Source organism: Asterias amurensis, chromosome 18, assembly GCF_032118995.1.
Source record: "Asterias amurensis chromosome 18, ASM3211899v1".
Lineage (NCBI taxonomy): Eukaryota > Metazoa > Echinodermata > Asteroidea > Forcipulatida > Asteriidae > Asterias > Asterias amurensis.
Window position 1 is genome coordinate 16,110,407 of NC_092665.1, and position 20,259 is coordinate 16,130,665.

The 20,259-nt window shown below is 38.7% G+C and overlaps 5 protein-coding genes across 6 annotated transcripts; 3 read left to right on the forward strand and 2 right to left on the reverse strand.

The window, feature by feature from the left end:
- The first annotated feature begins 3 nt into the window (after positions 1-3).
- On the forward strand, positions 4-3,024 carry LOC139951000 (signal recognition particle receptor subunit beta-like). The gene is made up of 5 exons (XM_071949825.1): positions 4-171; positions 651-745; positions 1,327-1,487; positions 1,751-1,942; positions 2,065-3,024. Exons 1-5 carry the CDS (start codon positions 39-41, stop codon positions 2,279-2,281), a joined length of 798 nt encoding a protein of 265 aa, XP_071805926.1. The 5' UTR covers positions 4-38; the 3' UTR covers positions 2,282-3,024.
- On the reverse strand, positions 2,339-5,020 carry LOC139950999 (uncharacterized). Its single transcript, XM_071949824.1, has 4 exons — positions 4,623-5,020; positions 4,438-4,483; positions 3,809-3,991; positions 2,339-3,409 (listed from the first exon to the last, which is right to left on the reverse strand). The coding sequence occupies exons 1-4, from the start codon at positions 4,947-4,949 to the stop codon at positions 3,108-3,110; spliced, it is 858 nt and encodes a 285-aa protein (XP_071805925.1). The 5' UTR covers positions 4,950-5,020; the 3' UTR covers positions 2,339-3,107.
- A 639-nt stretch (positions 5,021-5,659) lies between these two features.
- Positions 5,660-14,413, forward strand: LOC139950526 (myo-inositol 2-dehydrogenase-like). Of its 2 annotated transcripts, none has more exons than XM_071949256.1 (8): positions 5,660-5,688; positions 9,806-10,025; positions 11,198-11,268; positions 11,582-11,690; positions 11,789-11,916; positions 12,057-12,280; positions 12,496-12,664; positions 13,242-14,413. In XM_071949256.1, exons 2-8 carry the CDS (start codon positions 9,808-9,810, stop codon positions 13,358-13,360), a joined length of 1,038 nt encoding a protein of 345 aa, XP_071805357.1. In that variant the 5' UTR covers positions 5,660-5,688; positions 9,806-9,807; the 3' UTR covers positions 13,361-14,413. The 2 variants fall into 2 exon arrangements, with proteins under 2 accessions (XP_071805357.1, XP_071805356.1); XM_071949255.1 differs by lacking the exon at positions 5,660-5,688 and adding an exon at positions 8,961-9,001 and having other exon boundaries at positions 9,753-10,025.
- Positions 5,840-8,286, reverse strand: LOC139950607 (uncharacterized). Its single transcript, XM_071949365.1, has 2 exons — positions 8,087-8,286; positions 5,840-7,491 (listed from the first exon to the last, which is right to left on the reverse strand). Exon 2 carries the CDS (start codon positions 7,342-7,344, stop codon positions 5,998-6,000), a length of 1,347 nt encoding a protein of 448 aa, XP_071805466.1. The 5' UTR covers positions 7,345-7,491; positions 8,087-8,286; the 3' UTR covers positions 5,840-5,997.
- A 367-nt stretch (positions 14,414-14,780) lies between the features above and the next one.
- On the forward strand, positions 14,781-20,157 carry LOC139950789 (cytidine deaminase-like). The gene is made up of 5 exons (XM_071949598.1): positions 14,781-14,921; positions 17,570-17,686; positions 18,112-18,223; positions 18,714-18,771; positions 19,289-20,157. The coding sequence occupies exons 1-5, from the start codon at positions 14,900-14,902 to the stop codon at positions 19,421-19,423; spliced, it is 444 nt and encodes a 147-aa protein (XP_071805699.1). The 5' UTR covers positions 14,781-14,899; the 3' UTR covers positions 19,424-20,157.
- The last annotated feature ends 102 nt before the right edge of the window (positions 20,158-20,259 follow it).

The window sequence follows — 20,259 nt, forward strand, 5'->3', positions numbered from 1 at the left end:
TAGGAAACTGATTAACCGTTGTAAAGCAAAAAATCAAAATGGAGGACAGACGACGTGTGGAGAATTTTGACATGGAGAGAACGATTCATTTCCTGAAACAGGAACTTTCCAAACAAGATCCTATGGTTCTGGGCATTGGAGTAGCTGTGGCTGTTGTACTTCTTACTATTGGTAATTATTTTGGTATAAATGTTTGTTCGCTTGAGAAGTGTGCAGTAAAACAAAATGGCCATATGTTTGTAAATGAAAGTAAATGCACTAATTGCAATGGCAATGCATTGCAATGCAATGCACTCTGCATGCAGTATATTTTGCTTGAGTCAGCACTCAGCTCTGACTGTCTGATGGGAGTGATGGCCTTTGTTTTTTGGAAAACTTGCCGTATCCTGCCACCACATTTTAATTCGTTATGAAATAAAATAGTATTTAATTTAAACTCCCTCACTCAAAAGTTCAAACTTCAAAATCAAAGTCAAATTAAATGAGATATTCCTTTTTGTTAAAATAATGAGTGAAAAGGTTGTGTGGTGGCAGGATACGGAACTTTTCCCACGAATTGTATGTAAACTAATTGTTGTATTTTTGTAAGCCAGTTAAAAACAAAGTAAAACTAAAAGTTTTTTTTGTTCTTGATTTTGTTTCACTTTCAGTATTTCTTTTTATACTTGCAAGAAGGAAAAACAAAAGGAACTCTGTTCTTCTCGTTGGACTGTGTGATGCAGGAAAGACTTTACTATTCAGCCGAGTAAGTTGATACAAAAATGATAACAAAAAAATTATATAAAAAACATAAAGTATACTATCGGTTTTATATAAAATAATGCAAAATCCATGTGATACAGTCTACAAAACCAAGTTTTTGTTGGAACTTGAACTAAAACTTAAAGGCAGTGGATTCTATTGGTAATTACTCAAAATAATTATTAGCATAAAACCTTTCTTGGTGACGAGTAATGGGGAGAGAATGATGGTATAAAACATTGTGGGAAACGGCTCCCTCTGAAGTACCATAGTTTTCGAGAAAGAAGTAATTTTCCACGAATTTGATTTCGAGACCTCAAGTTTAAAACTTGAGGTCTCGAAATCAACTATCTAAACGTACACAACTTCGTGTGACAAGGGTGTTTTTTTCTTTCATTATTATCTCGCAAGTTCGATGACCAATTGAGCTCAAACTTTCACAGGTTTGTTATTTTATGCATATGTTGAGATACACCAACTGTGAAGGCTAGTCTTTGACAATTACCAATAGTGTCCACTGCCTTTAAAAAAGAAACTTACTGTAAATATATTAATATCATTGTTGTTATCTTTTGCCTTCAATAGTTGGTCCACAATAAATACATCAACAGCTATACATCAATCAAGGAAAACTCTGGCATCTATCAGTTGACTGGAAGAAAGAAGGGCGCCCTCGTGGTCATTGATGTGCCAGGAAATGATCGCCAGCGTATGCAATTTTGGGACCGCTTTAAAAACCAAGCCAGGTATACTGTCAGATTTCAAATTTATAAGTACTGTACTGCTTTAAATTTTTCCGCTCCTTTGTTTTAGAATTTCCATTGAATGGATTATTTTGTTGTTTAAAAGAATTTTTTTAATTTTTTTTTTATTCGATTTACAAAGAACCCTGCCAGGTTTGAAACTTTCTGGTTCCTCACTTGCAATTTAATCTACCCAATCTTTTTACTGGTGGTCAGTTTGCAACAGAAATGCCTAAATATTTATTTTTTTCATTTTCTAAATTCAGGGGTATTATTTTTGTGGTAGACAGCGCATCATTCCAGAGTGAGCTAAAAGAAGTAGCTGAATTCGTGTACACCTTACTCTCTGATCACATCATCAGCCAACACAAGCTTTCTGTGCTCATCGCTTGTAACAAACAGGACATGACTATGGCAAAGTCCAGCAAGATCATCCAAGAAAGACTAGAAAAAGAAATGTAAGTTGTGATACAAAAAAAGCTACTTCATATGTGACAGGTTCGAATCACAGCCACTTCAAATGTGACAGGTTCAAATCCCAGCAATTTCATACTATTTTCTATTTTCCTTATCTTTGAAGGAACACCTTGCGAGTAAGCAGAGCAGCCACTCTGGGCAGCACCGATGGGTCCAGTGGCGGGGAGGTTTTCCTCGGAGCTAGAGGGAAAGAGTTTAAGTTCAGCCAATTGTCCCCGGTCATCGTGGAGTTTGCAGAGTGCAGTGCAAAGGGAACCAGTGATGAAGACGGACAAGGAGAGCTCAACATTGTGGAAGAGTGGATGAACAGGATTGCGTGAGTTCAGGCACAAAAATGTGTGGATAATCGGCAAATGAATATTCGATATTTACTTATGAATATTTAATACATACTGTGAATTGTCAACACAAACTCATGAATATTCAATAGGTACTGTGTATTATTGTCAAAACAAGTTCATGAATATTCAACAGAGCTGTGATTATTTAAAACTTTTGAAAGTTAAACACATACTGTGAATGGTCAACACAACCTCATGAATATTCAACAGACCTGTGACTATTCAATTTTTTATTATGAATATTCATCACATACTGTGAATTTTCTACACAAACTCATGAAATTAAACAGAACTGTGAATATTCAATACTTAAATAAATTCGAAGTGAAAAGTTTTGAATACTGAAAGAAGCCCAAAGTGTTACTGTTATTTGAGCTTTATTGTACTTTAATTCGATAGTGTCAAGAAAAACTCAGTTTTAAAAGACATTGAGTTTCTGTGCACTTGCTTTTAAAAACACTATACAATTTGTTAAAAGACTTTCGTTTGCTCCTTATTTCTGTTTAAACACAAGCATTAATAATCGAGCATTTTGTATGAAATCAATCTGCATGTTTTATCTTCAAACACTTAAAACTTAATTTGTCAGGTTGACTAAGTCTACCGCAAAACATTAGTTTCGTTATATTGGGGGTAAGATACAAACTTGTTATGCTGTATTGACAACTCATGTTTTGAAATAATAAAACGAAACAAAAACAGTCGACTGGTAAAAAAAGTAAGCTTAGTACATGTACGTGTGTGTTAATTATTTCCCCAGCTAAGCCAACAGAACCTGTTCGATAATTTAAAGCAGTCAATTTTGTCAAGGACTCCCGCAAACTTTGCAAAGCTGGAAATTGCCAAAGCTATGAAACACCCAGTCAGCATGGACGTTATTTTTGGCGGCGATGGAGGCCCAACGGGCGGTGAGTGGGCCGGGGTCCTGCCAAGTGAAGAAAGCTGGCTGACCTCTCTTCCCTACCATCGTCAGACCGTTGTAGTTCATCACCCAGAAATGGTGGTACTCGTCTGCCGACATCAACCCTAGTAGATCAACCTGGTGAAGAATGTTGCACTTGTGACATTTTCGTATCCGGACCTTATCATCATTCTTCTCGCCAAAGGCTAAACAAATCAAAAAGTGAACAAACTTAACTCTACTTCGAGATTCTACACAATTTCCATTTTTCTCGGCGTTGTTGATAAAAAAACAGGAGTCGACATTTATTTTTGTGCATAAATACCATTTTTCTGGGATAAGTTGGAGAAAAAAAATAGACTGCTTTTCAAAATTCATGCGTAATTCCCTTTTTTCTGGGATTTGTTGAGAACAAACAGCTCTACAAGATTCATGCACAATTGTTATTTTTTTCAGCATTGTTGATAAGAAACTGGACACAACGTTTAAATATTTATGCACAATTCACGTTTCTGCTTGAATTTAATGGGATTTGATGACGTGAAACTTAACTAAATAATTGCTGGCAGCTGGCACAAACAAAGAACTCAGAACAAAATTCTCACCAATCTCGTACATTCTTCGATGGTAAGTTCCTTTCTCCTCAGCCAACCCTACGTACACCGTTGAACTTGCCCGTACTGAGAACACCATAACAAACACTTCTGCTGGGTCGAATGGCGGGAAAATGAACCTGTGCGTGGTATCCGGGCTGGATGGTTTCACGTATTCAAATGGTGAGGAATTACCTGTAATCGATCATTGGCGTATGTGGTTACCAGTGAAATAATGCACCGTGGGGGTGGGGGGGGGGGGGCACAGCCGGTACCCCGTCATACGAGGCATCTTTTACAGGCAACTTAAAGGCAACCAACTGCCACATGCACACCACATGATATCCATGTGAACATTGAATTGTGAATGGTTTTTTTTCATGGAGATTGCCTGGAACTGGTTTCCTGTAAATGTGACATGGTCTTAAGGTAAACCGACTAAAAACTAAACTCATTGGAAGTCTTCGAAGGATTTTGTACTTTATGTATTAAGACCAAACTGTGTCCAAAATGTTTAATGGGATTGTGAAGGAATAGAACAGCTTTTTCCAATGCATTCATATTTTGATGGTGGAACGAATTTGTAGAAAGTTTCTCACTGTGTAAAAATAACAAAGCTACTAAATTGATTGATCACTTACATGTTGTCAAATTGGATTGTGATCTCCATTTGGTGTCATTATCTTCCTGTTGAAAGAAACAGTCAAAAAAAACTTTCAACTATAAGTATTAAATTTAACACTTGGAGACAAAGAGTGCTTAACAATGACATTGTGCTATAATAATTGGCAAAAAAAATGGAGACTAGAGGTTAAGATATGATGACCTTTGACACTTCGTAGTAGGTGCAATTTACGTCCACCTGGAGGTCACCGGGATACTGTTCAGCCGTAACATTATGAAGTTCACACCGTTTGGCGTCCTTGCAGAAACTGAAGGCACTACATGCCGTGTCTTGGAGGCATAACCCGGCGCAGGATAGCGGCGACCACTCGCTCTGCCACGAATACGTATGATCTTGAAGTACTTGATTTGGTGCTGGACAAGTGGTCGTTGATGTAACAACAACTTTAAACTGCAGTAGAAGTACTAAGAAGACATGACTTATAGGACTAATGGTAAACTTTGATTGGTGTAATTTGATCAGCTTCATCTTTCTGACCACACAGGCATTATCATAGAGTTATATATAAGAACTAGAGGGCGCATGATCGAGTGATGCTTCGTGCACAAACGCCACGGGCAAGCGCGTCATACACGTTTGAGGTTTTTTTTTATTGAACGCTCACGCGATGCTGTTTGTTCAACTTACAAAATGGCCGCACAAACACACGCTGTGAGATGCTAGTTTTGTCAGCTTAGAAAATGGCCGCACAAACACACGCTGTGAGATGCTAGTTTTGTCAGCTTAGAAAATGGCGGCATAAGCGCATGCCGGGGCGCGTATTTAGGTCAGTGCGCTCTCTAGTTCTTATATATAACTCTATGGGCATTATGCATCTTTTTTTGTCATTGGGAGCGCGTGCCGAGTTTGTGTCCCTTTATTCTCGCGCCACTTTCAACAATCCTTTTGGTGAGCGCGGGCGCACTACTTCCTACTACCCCTCTCGCGGCACCTGAGCTAAAGTTTGCATGATGTTTAATGATTAGATTTGATTACATCCCCTGATGTCTAATCAATCAAATTCAGTGTCAGGAGCGCTCCATTTCCATAACAATGTAAACCTGTACGCGTTGCACACGACTCATAGCCAATACGCATGTTTGTTTTAGCAGCAATGGCAGCAAAAACAAGGGATCTTTTGTGGAAGAGTGGAGGGAGGCTCAGAGCCCTCCGATAATCTTCGAAAAACCCGTATTGTTCCTGGTGGTTTATTTTATCTGTGGGTCTTGTAAGTTGTTCATTATTATTTGTTTTTTGGTAAACAGTCAAATCCAACTAAAAAAAATTTAACCTGTTTGGGCAACAAAATATTTGATATTGAGTAAAATACAAAACACCAACAACTAAATCAATCAAGCATGTTGTGTTCTTATCTCTTTCAGCTGTGCTTGTTCCAGCATTTATTTATTTTTTGTTATTTTTAAAACTAAACAATTAAACAAAATTATCACTAATCATTATCGAAAATTAGAAGAAAAAAATAGTTCCGAAGCCATGAAAGTCTAAAGAGCTTAATTTTAAAAAGTCCTTTTTTATTTTAGTGCAATGTAAACCATTCAGGAGATACCACCCTTCCACCTGTCATCTCTGACCACATGTCGATCATGCTTTCATCTTTTACAAACTGGTGCATTCGAAATCCTTCATGTCTTGGGTTGTCCTTTCTGTAATGGACGAGTCTAAGCTCAGACTCAGGGTCAAGGGTCAAAGTGTCACTTCCAACTTTAACTCCATGAATTTTGAAATAGTGCACGTTGATTGGTCGAATGATGCATTTGTCGCGTCCTCGGTTCTCCTTCGTAGCACTTGGAGTTCTCCACGGGTTCCTCTCGAAAACAGTTTTAGCTTCGACAACTTTTTTCTTGGCGTAAGGTGGCCTGCCAAAGAACCAGTTCCGAATCCGAACGGTTCCTAAAGAACTCAAGTACGGATCTTGTAGATAATCAGTAATCTTAGTTCTGACCGGATCCATGGGTTGGACGAATTCATCAACGTCTACTTTTAACATCCAGTGCGTGTTGTGACGGTGTCGCCATAGACAGTCATTTTCATGAGCTATTTGAACTTCTAAGTAAGTCTTATTTGGACTCGGTGTATGAGCCCATGGTATGATAGTCAGGAACCCAGACTCAATGTACCCTTCAAGATCACCAGACATCGTTGCGTTGGGATCATTGTCGTAGATATAGACATGTTCAACACCAAGTTTCTTGTAATAATACATCCAATCTGGGATGAACTTTGACATGTCTTTGACCATAGTGCAAAGACTCAAAAACCGCTGCTCTTTCTCAGTGAGGCAAACCGGTACGCCCATGTAAGCGTACTCCGGATTGGACAGCAGACGAAAGTTCACTCTGAACCGACCAATAGCGTGCTGTTTGACTTGGGTCATGAAGTGATGCGGCACAGGGCATGTGATAATAATGAGGTATTGCGGGTAACCACCGAAACTTAGAAAGTCTTTTACAATTGGATCAGTGATACTCATCTCGCCGTTAGGAAATTCACAGATGTACCTCTCTGCGTCCCAATCATCTTCATAGCTCCGGACTCCTATAAAAACGACTTCATCTCTTGTGGACTCCACAAAGGCGGAGTGGAGAGTAGGGAGCTTCGAGCAGCTAAGTTTCTCGCTAAGGTAGCAACCGCTTGCTGAGTTTTGAAGATTTCTGGTCCCAGAGCTGTCACAAAATAACGTCGAAAAACTAACGGAAAGCTTGAGCTTGTCCCAACTATCCTTTCCCCACTGTATCCAAGGCTGGAATCCTCTAGAGGTGGCGTCTTGTGTTGCAGGAAACGAGAGGAGGAAAACGAAGAGCAACCATGCTGCTAATATAACGAACAGCGCCCTCTTGCATTGCGAGCGCTTGGAGCGTATCATGATTGTCTGGGCTTGCCGAATAATGACAGGGGATTCACACTTTACACAAGTTCACGTTGAAACTCATGGTTAATTTCACTTGATCCAGATAAGTCACAAGATGTATTCATGGTCCTTCCCATAGTGCGAAAGTCATCAGACACAGATCTGAAACATACAAACAAAATAGTAAGGTAGCGTCAATGGCTTTTTCCAAACCTCAGCTCGCTTATAACCTACAATAATTTACTCGAAATATCGAATAAAATAATGTACTGTTCCATCCAATCAAGAGTAAAAAAAAAAAAAAATAGCTTAATGAAACCAAGATCAACATCAGTTATTAGTCGGGAGGTGCGATGGCTTGTCCGACAGGATTTTGGAAGCCATCGACTAATAACAGCGCGAATCGTACCGTCGGTATAGTGGTAGAACCGAGATGTTTTTCCCCAACAATACAAATAATTGCATTCTACATAGACACCAATATTTTCTGTTTTAAGTTCAATTGCAAACCTGCGTTACGATCACATTGGTTCCAACATTGTCCAAAACTTCCAATGAACGAGCCAGTCACTATTTGTTTTATTCCTCCTCCATGGTGTTATTGAAGTGTAACATTCCATACCTGAGTTGGCCAAATCATAGACTTGCTTGATACTTTACGTTCAAGCAGACATTGTTGCTGTTCGTTGCTCTAACAGCCAAATGTAAACCTTATTTGAAGTCCAATCTGAACAAAATTTCGTGTTAAATTTCTTACCTTTATTCCACCATGGAGGAATACCATGATTCCACAAACGACCGTAAATTCCCATTGACATCCTCCATCGGGGAGTTAAACTGTATAACTTAAAAGTAGTTGAGTTTGCACACTTCGAATTGTTGCGTGTAAACACAACAGTCCAACGGTCACCCTGTGGGTTATTTTATGAATAAAAGATAACACAAAGGTTGCAGACACTCAGCATTCTTCCATTCTGTGCGATTAAACTGATTACCATTGACGAAATTACACTGGAGCCTCTACGAGATTACGTTAAAGAGGTCATAAAGCCATCAGACATCTCGTTTCATTTGAATGATTTCGACCCCCCCCCCCCCCCCCCCCCCCACCCTCACACCTCTATGGAGCTCCAGGAAAGGGGCGAGACTAACTTGTTCAAATAGTCATGTTTTGTGTTATCAATCTTATTGATCATTATTTTGACCATTTTGTTCACAATCTTTCGTAAACACGCAGTGAGACATTATTGTTGGTTAAGTTTTAAACATCTTGAAAATTAAGGGTTGAAATGTGTAGTTGCAAGTTCCCTTTAAATGTTTGTGTGAAAACGTCTAGACTTAATTTGCCGGCTCGACCATTACCTCTTGAGCCTTTGCAGCAGAAAGTACATTCATCTCTCGTCAGGGTCTCAAAGATTATCTTACAAAGCAAGGTTTTATTTTCTTAAACATTCAATAACTTTCATGGTATCAAAATGCAAAGTGGATAATGTTTGCTTTCAAGGTATCTCTATAACTGAGGATGAGTGCGTCACACTTAATCCCCTTAACAAAAACTAGTGAACGTATTGTTAAGTAGTGTTATCAAGACCTACGGACGTATGCAGCTGAGGTTTTGTACGATGTACACCATGTCCGAGGTTACAAGAGCTGATGAAAAAGATACAAATTGGTAAACATGTCTTCTAGGAAATGTATATACCCGTGAGGTTAATAGTTGCTAATTGTTTTAGCATTTTTTTTAATGAGGAACTTTGATCAAGCCTATTATTGGAAAACTGATGACATCACCGTGACGTCATAGCGTATTTCGTGTTAAGCAATTGCGATTCGATAAGTGTGCTATAAAATAAGTTCACACAAATTGAACTTGCAACAGATTTTCAGTAAACTATAGTTCCTTTAATCTTACATTTTTGAAATGAGGAACTTTGATCAAGCTTATTATGGAAAACTAATGACGTCACCGTGACGTCATAGCGTATTTTTCGTACTCAGATATTGCGATTCAAAAAGTGTGCTAAGTGAAAACAAAAGTTGAACTTGTAAAAGGTTTTTAGTAAACTAGAGTTCCTCTATTATCTTGCAGAACTAGTTCCTTTAATCTTGCAAACTCAGTACGGCAACAACTGAACCCCCCCCCCCCACACACACACACACACACCCACCAAGTTCCCCTCCCAAACCACCACCACCACCACCCCAACAGACACACACCAAGACTAACTCAAACCAACCATTGGAGTTCTCTTTCTAAATTTTCGCATTAAAAATAAAATGAACAACGAGAAACTAAAAACGCAATGCCATTGGCCACAATGACAACACATGTTTTATGATCGACTATCTAATTATTCAGCATGTATATACCTATCCAAAGTTCATCGGCAGTAATTTGAAGCATTGCATAATACCATCACTAGTAGTCACAACCGGGTTAGAATGTCTGACCAAAACCACCAAAATAATTTCCCAGAGATGAAGAAAGTTACTTTTGCCATCTTCGGTTTGGGCCGAGCTGGTACCATCCACTTCGGCAATCTCATGCGGAACCAGCGTGCCGTTATACGGTACATTGTGGAGGAGAATCGTGCAAGGGCTGAACAGGTGCTACAGGAACTTCAGTTTGATATTGTTAGTAAAGAGTGCCAACTCGTCACTGCTGCAGAAGCTGACAAGGTCTACCAAGATAAAAGGTGTGTATAGTGCCAATGATTCATGATGTGCCCCACCCACCTTTTTTTCTCGGCTTGGGACCCATGTGGTTGAGCACTGCGGAGCCTGTGAGTCGAGGTTAGAAAAAAAACATGGCGCTGATCCTTGGATTGTATCATGTGGCGGATCCAGGATTTTATATCGTATTATTATAATACAGGGAATACAACGAAGCACCCTGGACTGTGTGTGTGTGTGGGGGGGGGGGGGTGGTCAGGAGGCGGCCCTGTGGGCGTTGTGCTATGATGAGCCTTTGAACAGTCGGAAACGCCCACTAACACCACCCGTACCAAACACACATTCCCCCGCCCCACCCCACACACGCGTGCACAGTTTCCCCCCTATCCCAATCAGGTTAATATGCTAATCTATGGTGCTTATAGGTCTACCACTTTCTATAGCATTGTTTTCCATTATGAGTATTTTACTACGTTTATTTCGCAGCCGTTGTGGATGCTCCCATCGATTTTCTTAAAACACATTGGGCTGTCCAAAATGCAATTTGATATTTTGTACCTGAGTCTAAAGAGCTAACAATCAAACATGGTTTGTATATGCCTAATATTAATTTGTTACACTGAGTGCAAACGTTATCCCTTTGTTTTACCTGATGCACTAGAAAAGGTATGGGCACCCAGCAGTGTGTCTGAACACATTTCCTCACTGAATATTGTGTGTGTGTTGTCGTAGAGCAAGGAAGAGAGTGTTGTGAACTAAATTGACACAATGATAGCCAGCGTGTCAGGGACATAACCCCTGTGCCTAAATATTGTTGTATAAAAGCATTGGACTGTTTCGACCAGATATGCCTGGCCATTCAACTTCAGTAGTTTGTTTCTCGAGGGTATGCGGTTGGATTACGAGGAAGAATGATTTATTTTTTTATTTTGATGAGTGAAGTTATCAACGCGAGTGCAAATTCGGACAGTAAAATGGAGGTAGTGTTCAGGTTCGAAGGTATTGAAGACAAATTAAAACTTGGCCAAAAATATGTGTTTTTTTTTTTCTAGTAACCCCGTTCTACAATGAGCAACCCTTGTTAAGGCAAAATTGTTTGGTATTGTGTCTGGCACATTTTGTTTACAGACTCTAGCCCTGTTTTTTATTTTATATTTCGATTACAAAGTTTAGTATTTACCTTTTTACTTATCAGTGTCGATGCAGTTATTGTTTGTACACACACGGACTCCCATAAAGAGATCGTGCAGAGCTCACTCCAAGCAGGTTTGTAGACGTGAAGTCATTAGTCTCTATCTTACTATTTTATTATTTTAGTTTACGTCATGTGGTCATGATCAGTATTCGTTATTTTAATGTGATTTATAAGTTATACTTCTGAAAGACATGTCTGCTGTCAAATACAGATGCCTGAAGAATAACAATTACACCATAAATAAACACACATTTCCTGCCTACTACACATTTTACATTAGTGTTATTGTAACACCTCGTAGTGTTGATTTGGGGTATATGTATATGACAACGCCCATGGTGTCAATTTGTGTTTTTATTTTTTCACATTTTTATACCCTTTCAGGTAAATCTGTGTTTTGTGAAAAGCCCATTGCCACAGAGCTGAGTGATACGAAAGCTTGCTACGACCTCGCCGAGAAAAACGGACAGTTTCTCTTTTGTGCGTTTAATAGGTAAAGTATTTATCGACTGATCAGAGCGATTTGATTCCTACATTAGTTGATACATAAATAATTTACAGGTTTTCTTTGCTCGAATTTTGTTTTTGCAGACGTCAAGACCCCTCCATTCGTGAGCTCCAAAAACGTGTTCGAAGAGGAGATCTGGGCCAGATCCAGTCGATCAAGACTTGCTCAAGAGATAGCCCCATGCCAACAAAAGAATACCTCAAGATATCAGGTAAAGATATTCAAATAATCTTCCCGATATTCGTTGTCTACTCAATGTCTAGTCTTACATACTGACACACCCACCGGGGGAATAGTCCCTCGTGCACCGGCCAAATTAACTGGTATCTCCGTTGACACCTCTTATGACAGGCGGTATCTTTCACGACTGTGCCGTTCACGATATCGATGTAGTCTGTTGGATTCTTGGCGAGTTCCCCGACGTCGTTTACACGCAGGCACACGCCTTCCACGAGAGCGTTGCTGAGTTGGGTGATGTCGACCAGGTCAACATAACAATGAAGTTTGCCAGTGGTATCATCGCTACCATTGACTTAAACAGAGAAGCATCCTACGGATACGACCAGCGTATTGAGGTAAACTATTGGAAATTCATTGAAGGCCAAAGTACACACGAACAAAGGTGTCATGACCAAGCAATGTATATAGGGCACTTAGTTCTGGTGGTTTTAAAAGTCATCGGGGTGGGTTCGAGTCCCGGTCATTAGGCCTGCACTTATATTCTTGAACGAGACACTTCACTATTAAGGCGTGGCAGTACGATCAAAAGTCTTTTGTTTTCTCTCCACAGGTTTTCGGCTCAAACGGGATGCTTGAAACGAGGAATAATAGCAAGATAAACCTTGTGGGTCACCTTGGTAAGAATGGCGCCTCTTCAGATCCAGTTCCCTTCTCATTTCCACAGAGATACGCTGACGCATACAGGGAGGAACTGGAGTATTTTATAGACTACGTATTAGGTAAAAGAAAACAGTACATTTCTTTGGGTTGAACAAAGAGCAGTCTAGAACAGAACTAAGTCATAAGCCTGTCACCTCCGGATTGTGCCGACGTGCAGGAGATACTGTGTCCCATGTCCCCTTACGGCGAACTGTTTACAAACTTCTTCTGAAAGCGTCCTCTTTTGAATCCTACTCCTCCAGCCCACGTTAGCTTAACTTTCCATGTGGGGGCGAGGGGGGGGGGGGGGTGCAGAATCTTCGAGGACAGATTTCCCTATATTAAACACAAGAGCTCTGCAAACTATGTACTTTTATAGTAGGATGGTAAACATATCAAAATCAATAATTATTATTCTATGGAATGCTCACAAACACAGGCCGTGTTCATGATGTGAAACTGGTGGAATGTCGTGTGAACTTTGATTTAACATAGTACGTGGTAGCAGATGATATTTCCTAACATCTCATTCCACTAGTGACGTGATTTGTGGACACATCTCATTTAAATACATGCATTGAATAGCGCGGGATAGGTGCATTGAAAAGTCATAAATTTCAGCCTAAGATCATCCATGATTCTGTTTTATTCCTGCAGGGCTAGACAAGCACGTGGAGGTAACAAGAACTGATACTATAATGGCGACGATTATTGCTGAAACATGTATGATGTCCTACCACAAAGGAATCCCAATCAAGTTGAAGGACGTCATGTAAACACAGAAAATTGAGGCTTCACGGGGGGCGGGTGTCGCATGCAATTATGTCCTCTATGCAATACTATTCGGAGGAACGTCCGCCGGACGGTTTTGCATGCAATCGTGTGCGCCAGGACGCTGCTGCATAATGCAACTGTGTCCGCCCGGGCACACATTTGCATATGCAGTTGTGTCCGCCCCCGTGCAAAACCGTCCTTGCAGTAAATTAAACGCCCTTGGTCAACGGAACACGTTCGCCATTTTTGTTTTACAAGCTAAGTGCATTTCATGAATGACATGGGAAATGTTCGGCCTGTGGGTATTCGCTTCAATCATAATACGTGAATATTTAAGCTAGTAATTTATACGTAGCGTGCATGCACGCTCGCTTTGACGCGCACATACATGTACAGTCATGTACAGTCATGTATGTCCGCCGGACGGTTTTTGCATAGCCCGGACACGATTGCATATGCAAAAGTGTCCGGAGAGGACAGTATTGCATGACGGACACAATTGCATCTGATACCGGCCCTACCGCGGTGCACCGACACAACTTAGCTTCACCGTCCATTGCAGTTTTATAGTTTTAGTATGATCATTATTTACATCTGTAGTCATTCAAGGATACAGTTAGAAATGTTGACAGCACATTTTGCAGGGGAAACCAAAAAAGATACCATTAATAAAGAAAATGCAATTAAAGTCGTTAGAGATCTTTCAGTTGAACACAGTGTCAAGCAAAACACTGCCATTGCTTCAAGTAATTACTGCTATGGGCTCGTTAATCTTAAACTTTGTTTTCTTAAAGTTGTTTTATAAATGGACTGGGCAATCAATTCTATTCCATGCCAGTATTTTGTTTCATTTTTTTTTTCTTTAAAGAGCCTATTATTTTAAGACGACTTGGAATAGGTAATGGTAAACATAATTTTGCCTTTAACTTTAATCGAAGAAGTATGTTTCCTGTTGTATTTTCATGTTAACTTGTTGTTAATTGTACTCAGTGTGCTTAAATATGCTATTATCATTTTTTTTATCCACATTTTAACACTGGTGGGTTGCTTTTGGTCATTGCTTTACAATCAATAAAGTTACTTTTTATTGTTGTTTAAGACGGAAACATAACTTCAAAGAGTTCACCAAGCGTTTGTTTTTATTTTGTCTTTATTGATTGAGGAAAGTTTCCTTCCTTCATGGTTTTATATGAGCGGTCCATTTACACGTCACCCAACCACCCACCTACCATCTCCGTGTCCCCGCCCCTCCCGTTACAGCAATTTGCAAAACAAACAGCTAACCAGACAGTTAAAATGAATATTCATTTCCTACCGCTACATTCATTGGTCCCCGCTCAATGACGTATAGTTTCTGTGTAACAGGTGTGCGTTGAACTCGTTATTTATTTACGTTCAAGAAAATCATAAACAACAGAGTAGTTGCGAGTATTGATTTGCCATGTGTTTCCACGTAGCGGTCGAGCCCTCACATACACACTGAGCTATCGGTTTGCACTTTCATTCTATTATCTGTGTGCTAAAGTGTATTTTGAGACGTAATGGCGGACCCAATAGTTTCAGGCAAGTACACTATTCATATTCTTCAAGAACTAAACGTGGCTTAGGGATGGTTGTCGTACTTTCAAGCAGTCAGATCACTGGGTGGTCTAGCGTGTTTGGTTGTGTCTATCATTAGTATTGGAGTCCTGGACTCCATCATGAACTCTTTCAAGTTGGTGTGTATCTTGTGTGTGAAAGTGACCGGATGTTTATTTATGCCATAAAGCACACACCCATAAATTATGGGTGTGTGAATTTTCAGTACAATAATACTATTGTAGGATTCTACGTGAATGACAATACACAAATCTTGGTGAGAATTATGAGGGTTGCTTATGCTTCTAGATGATTATAGGGTTGGATAGGATTATTGGGAAATAAATTGGGACTGTATGGGGAGAGGTGTAGGAAGAGGGGTGTCGGAACTTGGCCACATAAATAAGGCCAATCTAATTCGTACATCCTTGGAATTGGATAGCCCATATGCAGAGCAAAGTATATGACTGGGGTTATACATCCACCATGATTACACGGATTGTGGGCGACGCCAGTATACAACATTCTTTACACAATCATGAATAGTTACGACTGTGAAACTCAAAACCAAAACATGTAGGCCTATTTTTGTTCACTGCTGTGTCCTGACTCTGATGACTCAAAAGTCATTGAGCTGAAACTTTCATAGGTTTGTTATTTTATTGTAAACAAATTGCATGGTAATCACATTTGGTAACTATTTTAAAAAGAAAAACATTATTTCGAGTATCGAGGGAAGAGTACTAGGGAAGGCAAAAAAGAGACTGTTATGTGTAAAACTTTGTGCAAAGCAACCCCGACCTTGTGCCCCCTAGACCAAAGGGTTCCCCATACGCCCGTTTAATCCCTTAAAGGAACACGTTGCCTTGGATCGGTCGAGTTGGTCTTTGAAAAGCGTTTGTAACCGTTTTTTATAAAATGCATATTAGTAGAAATATGTTGTAAAAGTAGAATACAATGATCCACACAAATATGCCTCGAAATTGCGTGGTTTTCCTTTTACCTCGTCGACTAACACGTCGGCCATTTATGGGGGTCAAAATTTTGACTCCCATAAATGGCCGACCATGTTAGTTCGCACAGTAGAAGGAAAACCACGCAATTTCGAGGCAAACTTGCGTGGATCATTGTATTCTACTTTTAAAACATCTTTCCAACCATATGCATTTTATAAAAAACGGTTACAAACGCTTTTGTTTTGACCAACTCGTCCGATCCAAGGCAACGTGTTCCTTTAAGTAAGTAGACACAAGGGTGAATGTGAACTTTTCTCCCTTAAACCATGGAGCAAGAACTTGCTCTTAAGATCAGACAAAATTGACCTTTCGTATAGCTCCATGATCAAACACAATGTATGGGAACTCCACACCTTTGTTGGCCTCTCGACCTGGTAACTGGGGTGATGTTTGTTGACATCTGCGGTTTGTAAACGTCAGCATTTTTTTTTAAGGAGTACAGCACCCCTTGTAATACTGCAGTGTCTAGTTGAACTCTGATCATTGTGGTATTACCTGATTACATGGAAAGCATAATCTCTGCACTAGTTAATGCTGTTTTTAACCCAAGGTTGGTTGATGGGTTTTACGTGTTTTTGGTTAACAGGTGTTGTAAGTGTTTTACTTAAGCAGCCATTACCCAAAGCATACAGGTTTGTACATAATGGTACTAATAATTAAAATAATAAACAGTACTGATAGAGTGCCACAATCTGCATAAAAATACATTTATATTTTTACCATAATTATATAAAGATGAGAAACAGAAAGCCTGTTATTGAATATTACACAGTGTAATATAATACACAGTGATTTTGAATACATAACTTGTGCAGTAAGGCCTACATGTAAGTTTCAATTTGATAAATAAAATGAGGCAAGATTTTTTTTAAAGGTCCTGAAGGCAGGTAAGAAAATAAACCTTTTTTAAATGCTTTTTTATCGGTTATAGGAAAAGTTAAATTTTCCTCCTCAGTTTTGTCTTCTCTATATCTTTTAAAATCACTTTTGTGTGATCTTTATGAGCTTGTTGAGAGAAATAAAATAATAATGATAACCATGGTGTTTTCAGCAGGAACCAGCAACATTATGATCTTGGGCCTATCAATTTAATAAAGCAGTCTGGACTGTATGCAGTATATAGTCTTGAAATCAAGTCGGTAATTGTTAAGCCCGGTGTAGCTACGGGGACGGTACACTCATCCTCGATCCCACTTTGTGTCTGAGTCAGTGGCAATCTACAACCGTTGCATGAATGACTAATCGCACGCGAATGGCAGAATGTGTGTTTGTAACAAATAGGCATCCAGCACCTAACCACTTGTCATCAAGTCTATATGCAGTAGGGGAGTACCTGCAATATTTGTCAGGTTTTGTTATGGCATGATAGACAAGTTTGTGTTAATCAGATTGTTTATTTTTATTTATTTATTTTTTTTTTTGGTGGGGGGCTGGGATATGTACAGCTTGCTAATCAAGACACTTGTTAGAATACTGTGTACATGTAACGACAGATGTGCAGGCAGGCAACCCTTTTGTCTACAACACAATGGGTGGATTGGGCCTGTGAATTACAGATAATATTGGAATTTTGAATTATTGTGAAAAAAAAACTTGTAATGTCTTTTTTATCTGCAGATGAAATCAAGAAGATAATCGCAGAGTGCAATGAGGCTAAGAAGTTTGCTTATTGTCCGTACAGTAATTTCAGAGTTGGAGCTGCTCTCTTGACCACAGATGGTCAAATTATAACTGGTAAGGATTCTTATGTTACCACAAGAAGTTTGTTATTACCTAATGGTGTAACAAGACATTTTCAGAAGGTCCCATGTGCATTTTTGTTCACAACTTTGAAAAGCACTGTACAGAATCTTTGGGATTGGGGTGGGAGTAGTAGGGGACACAGCACTCTCAAACAAATATTTCAATGGAGATTTGTTTTGATCTTTCCAAATTTTTAAATTATGCCTATAATTTGTGTTCACCATACACACCAAGCCCACTTCAAGCACTTCTGCACCTCAAGTTTAAAAGGTTTTTTTTTTTTTTTTTTTTGTTCTTTTGAATGAAAAGGAAAGCATTGTTGAACGTTTCTATTGCAGACCAAACAATACTCAAACCAGTGTTGAAATTCAAAAGTAGACCTTGTTTTATTGTATTTTCTTCTTCTTTTCAACTAGGCTGCAATATAGAAAATGCTTCATACACTCTGGGTGTTTGTGCAGAGAGGTGCGCCATCTTCAAAGCAGTATCCGAAGGTCACACAAGTTTTAAAGCAATCGCTGTCGCTAGGTAAGTACATTCTAGACCACCAACTAGCCTTACTTTCTTAATCACAGAATATTTCTTTCTTCTTGAGCTTTTAACTTTTGGTTGTAGCTTTTTCTAATTTTGCTTGGTTGTTCTCAGAATGTTTAAACATTGTGATGTAAATTGTATTGCAACTTGTAGCTTTGGTATAATCCTCTCATTTTGTTTTTCCTTTTCTAAGTTGTAATGTGATTGTTAATAATTTACTTTTTTTATTGTACATTATCATGTGCCTTTGAATAGCATTGTCTGGAATTGGCGCATTATAATGTAAAGTTATCAATCAATGGCCACATCTCATGATCTGCTTTTAAAATATAGGTTTGGAATAGTTTTTATATTTATTTTATATTGGTTATAAACAAATAGAACAACTAAAGGATGAATCAAAACAAAAACCATGTTCAATTTTTGTATTCTGTTTTATTATTTTATGTAGGGGTTCTTACTTATATTTGTTCTTTTTTTACAGTGATGTGAAAGACGAATTCATTTCTCCCTGTGGAGCTTGCAGACAAGTGATGTTTGAAGTAAGCCCTTTTTATCAATGAACTAGTATTAAGTAATATATGTCATAAATATGTATGAGCATTTGTCAAAACTATGACTAGCTCATTAATATGCATGAGCTTAATTCAAAACTATAACTTATTTATCATTAATATGCATGAGCAATAGTCAAAACTATAACTTATTTCTCATGAATATGCATGAGCAATAGTCAAAACTATAACTTATTTCTCATGAATATGCATGAGCAATAGTCAAAACTATAACTTATTTCTCATGAATATGCATGAGCATAAGTCAAAACTATAACTTATTTCTCATAAAAATATATTTTTCATAATAATATGAGCATAAGTCACAACTGAGACACACATTAAACCCCATAAACATTTATGAGCATAAGTCTTACCCCATTAACATTTATGAGCATAAGTCAAAACTTTGATTTATATCTGATGAATATGCATGAGCATAAGTTATATCTATGACTCATTATCCCTTTATGTATTTCTCATACTTCTCGTAATTTTTTTGCAGTTTGGTGGAAAGGATATGAAAGTGTACTTGACCAAACCAGATCATTCCTTTCGAGTGACAAGCAACAAAGAGCTACTGCCGGACGGTTTTGATTCATCTGTCTTGGACATGGTAAGAACTAAGGTTCTACCTTGAGGAAACATCAGGAAACTCCTCATAAGATCATCTGAAATCCTCCATTTTGTGCTCTTTTACTGCTACGACAATCTTAATTGTTATCTACTTGGCAGACTCCATTCCTGTGTTTTTAATGTGAGTCTGTGTACCTACTCACTTTCATAAATGTGAGGTTTTATTTTATAACTGCGAGGTTGCCTTCATCCTTTTTGCATAAGAGGTCTTCATAAAAAACCTCCAGGGCCCAATTTCATAGAGCTGCTAAGCACAAAAACATGCTTAGTATGAAATTTATTCCCTGATAAAAACAGGCTTACGAACCAAAATTTCCATTTGTTGCACATGGCTTGTTACTGGTATTCAGCTGTTGTTTGCTTATCATATTAAAGTCACTTGGAAATTTGGTTGGTAATCCTGTTTTTATCAAGGAAGAAATTTCATGATAAGCAAATTGTTGTGCTTAGCAGCTCTATGAAATTTAGCCCAGCTATGGGGCTACCTCATGCTACTTACCATCCATTTGCACATGGTTATTTTTATTATTATAAACCTCAGGAGTACCTTGTGCTATGAGACTATACTAAAATTTTCGATAATAGTTTTGTATAATAAGCTAGGCTACTCATTTTCATAAAATATGTTTGAGGTTTTATATAAAGAACCTTATGTGTGGGGCTATAATAAGGCTGTTAAAAGGAGCATACTTTCTTTCAGTTTGTCTTTAAGAAGTTATTATAAGGAAGCTGTCGAAGGTATCGAAACACATCGAGAGCCTATTGTGCCCTCAAACGGTCAATGTGTATGCTAGGATCAAAATGACACTCGCAGCAAAAAGGTGACCATTAATTAACCAT

Bases quoted from the DNA above. Each gene is read 5' to 3' on its own strand.
- LOC139950789 (XM_071949598.1), top strand. From the start codon at position 14,900: ATGGCGGACCCAATAGTTTCAG. The intron at 14,922-17,569 runs GCAAGTACACTA...TTTTATCTGCAG, and splicing joins GGCGGACCCAATAGTTTCAG to ATGAAATCAAGAAGATAATC. The intron at 18,224-18,713 runs GTAAGTACATTC...CTTTTTTTACAG, and splicing joins AAAGCAATCGCTGTCGCTAG to TGATGTGAAAGACGAATTCA.
- LOC139950526 (XM_071949255.1), top strand. From the start codon at position 8,961: ATGTCCGAGGTTACAAGAGCTGATGAAAAAGATACAAATTG. The intron at 10,026-11,197 runs GTGTGTATAGTG...TTTACTTATCAG, and splicing joins AAGGTCTACCAAGATAAAAG to TGTCGATGCAGTTATTGTTT. The intron at 11,917-12,056 runs GTAAAGATATTC...CTCTTATGACAG, and splicing joins AGAATACCTCAAGATATCAG to GCGGTATCTTTCACGACTGT.
- LOC139951000 (XM_071949825.1), top strand. From the start codon at position 39: ATGGAGGACAGACGACGTGTGGAGAATTTTGACATGGAGAGAACGATT. The intron at 746-1,326 runs GTAAGTTGATAC...TGCCTTCAATAG, and splicing joins AGACTTTACTATTCAGCCGA to TTGGTCCACAATAAATACAT. The intron at 1,943-2,064 runs GTAAGTTGTGAT...TTATCTTTGAAG, and splicing joins GAAAGACTAGAAAAAGAAAT to GAACACCTTGCGAGTAAGCA.
- LOC139950999 (XM_071949824.1), bottom strand. From the start codon at position 4,949: ATGAAGCTGATCAAATTACACCAATCAAAGTTTACCATTAGTCCTATA. The intron at 4,484-4,622 runs GTCATCATATCT...TTCTTTCAACAG, and splicing joins CCTACTACGAAGTGTCAAAG to GAAGATAATGACACCAAATG. The intron at 3,992-4,437 runs GTAAGTGATCAA...GATCGATTACAG, and splicing joins ACAATCCAATTTGACAACAT to GTAATTCCTCACCATTTGAA.
- LOC139950607 (XM_071949365.1), bottom strand. From the start codon at position 7,344: ATGATACGCTCCAAGCGCTCGCAATGCAAGAGGGCGCTGTTCGTTATA.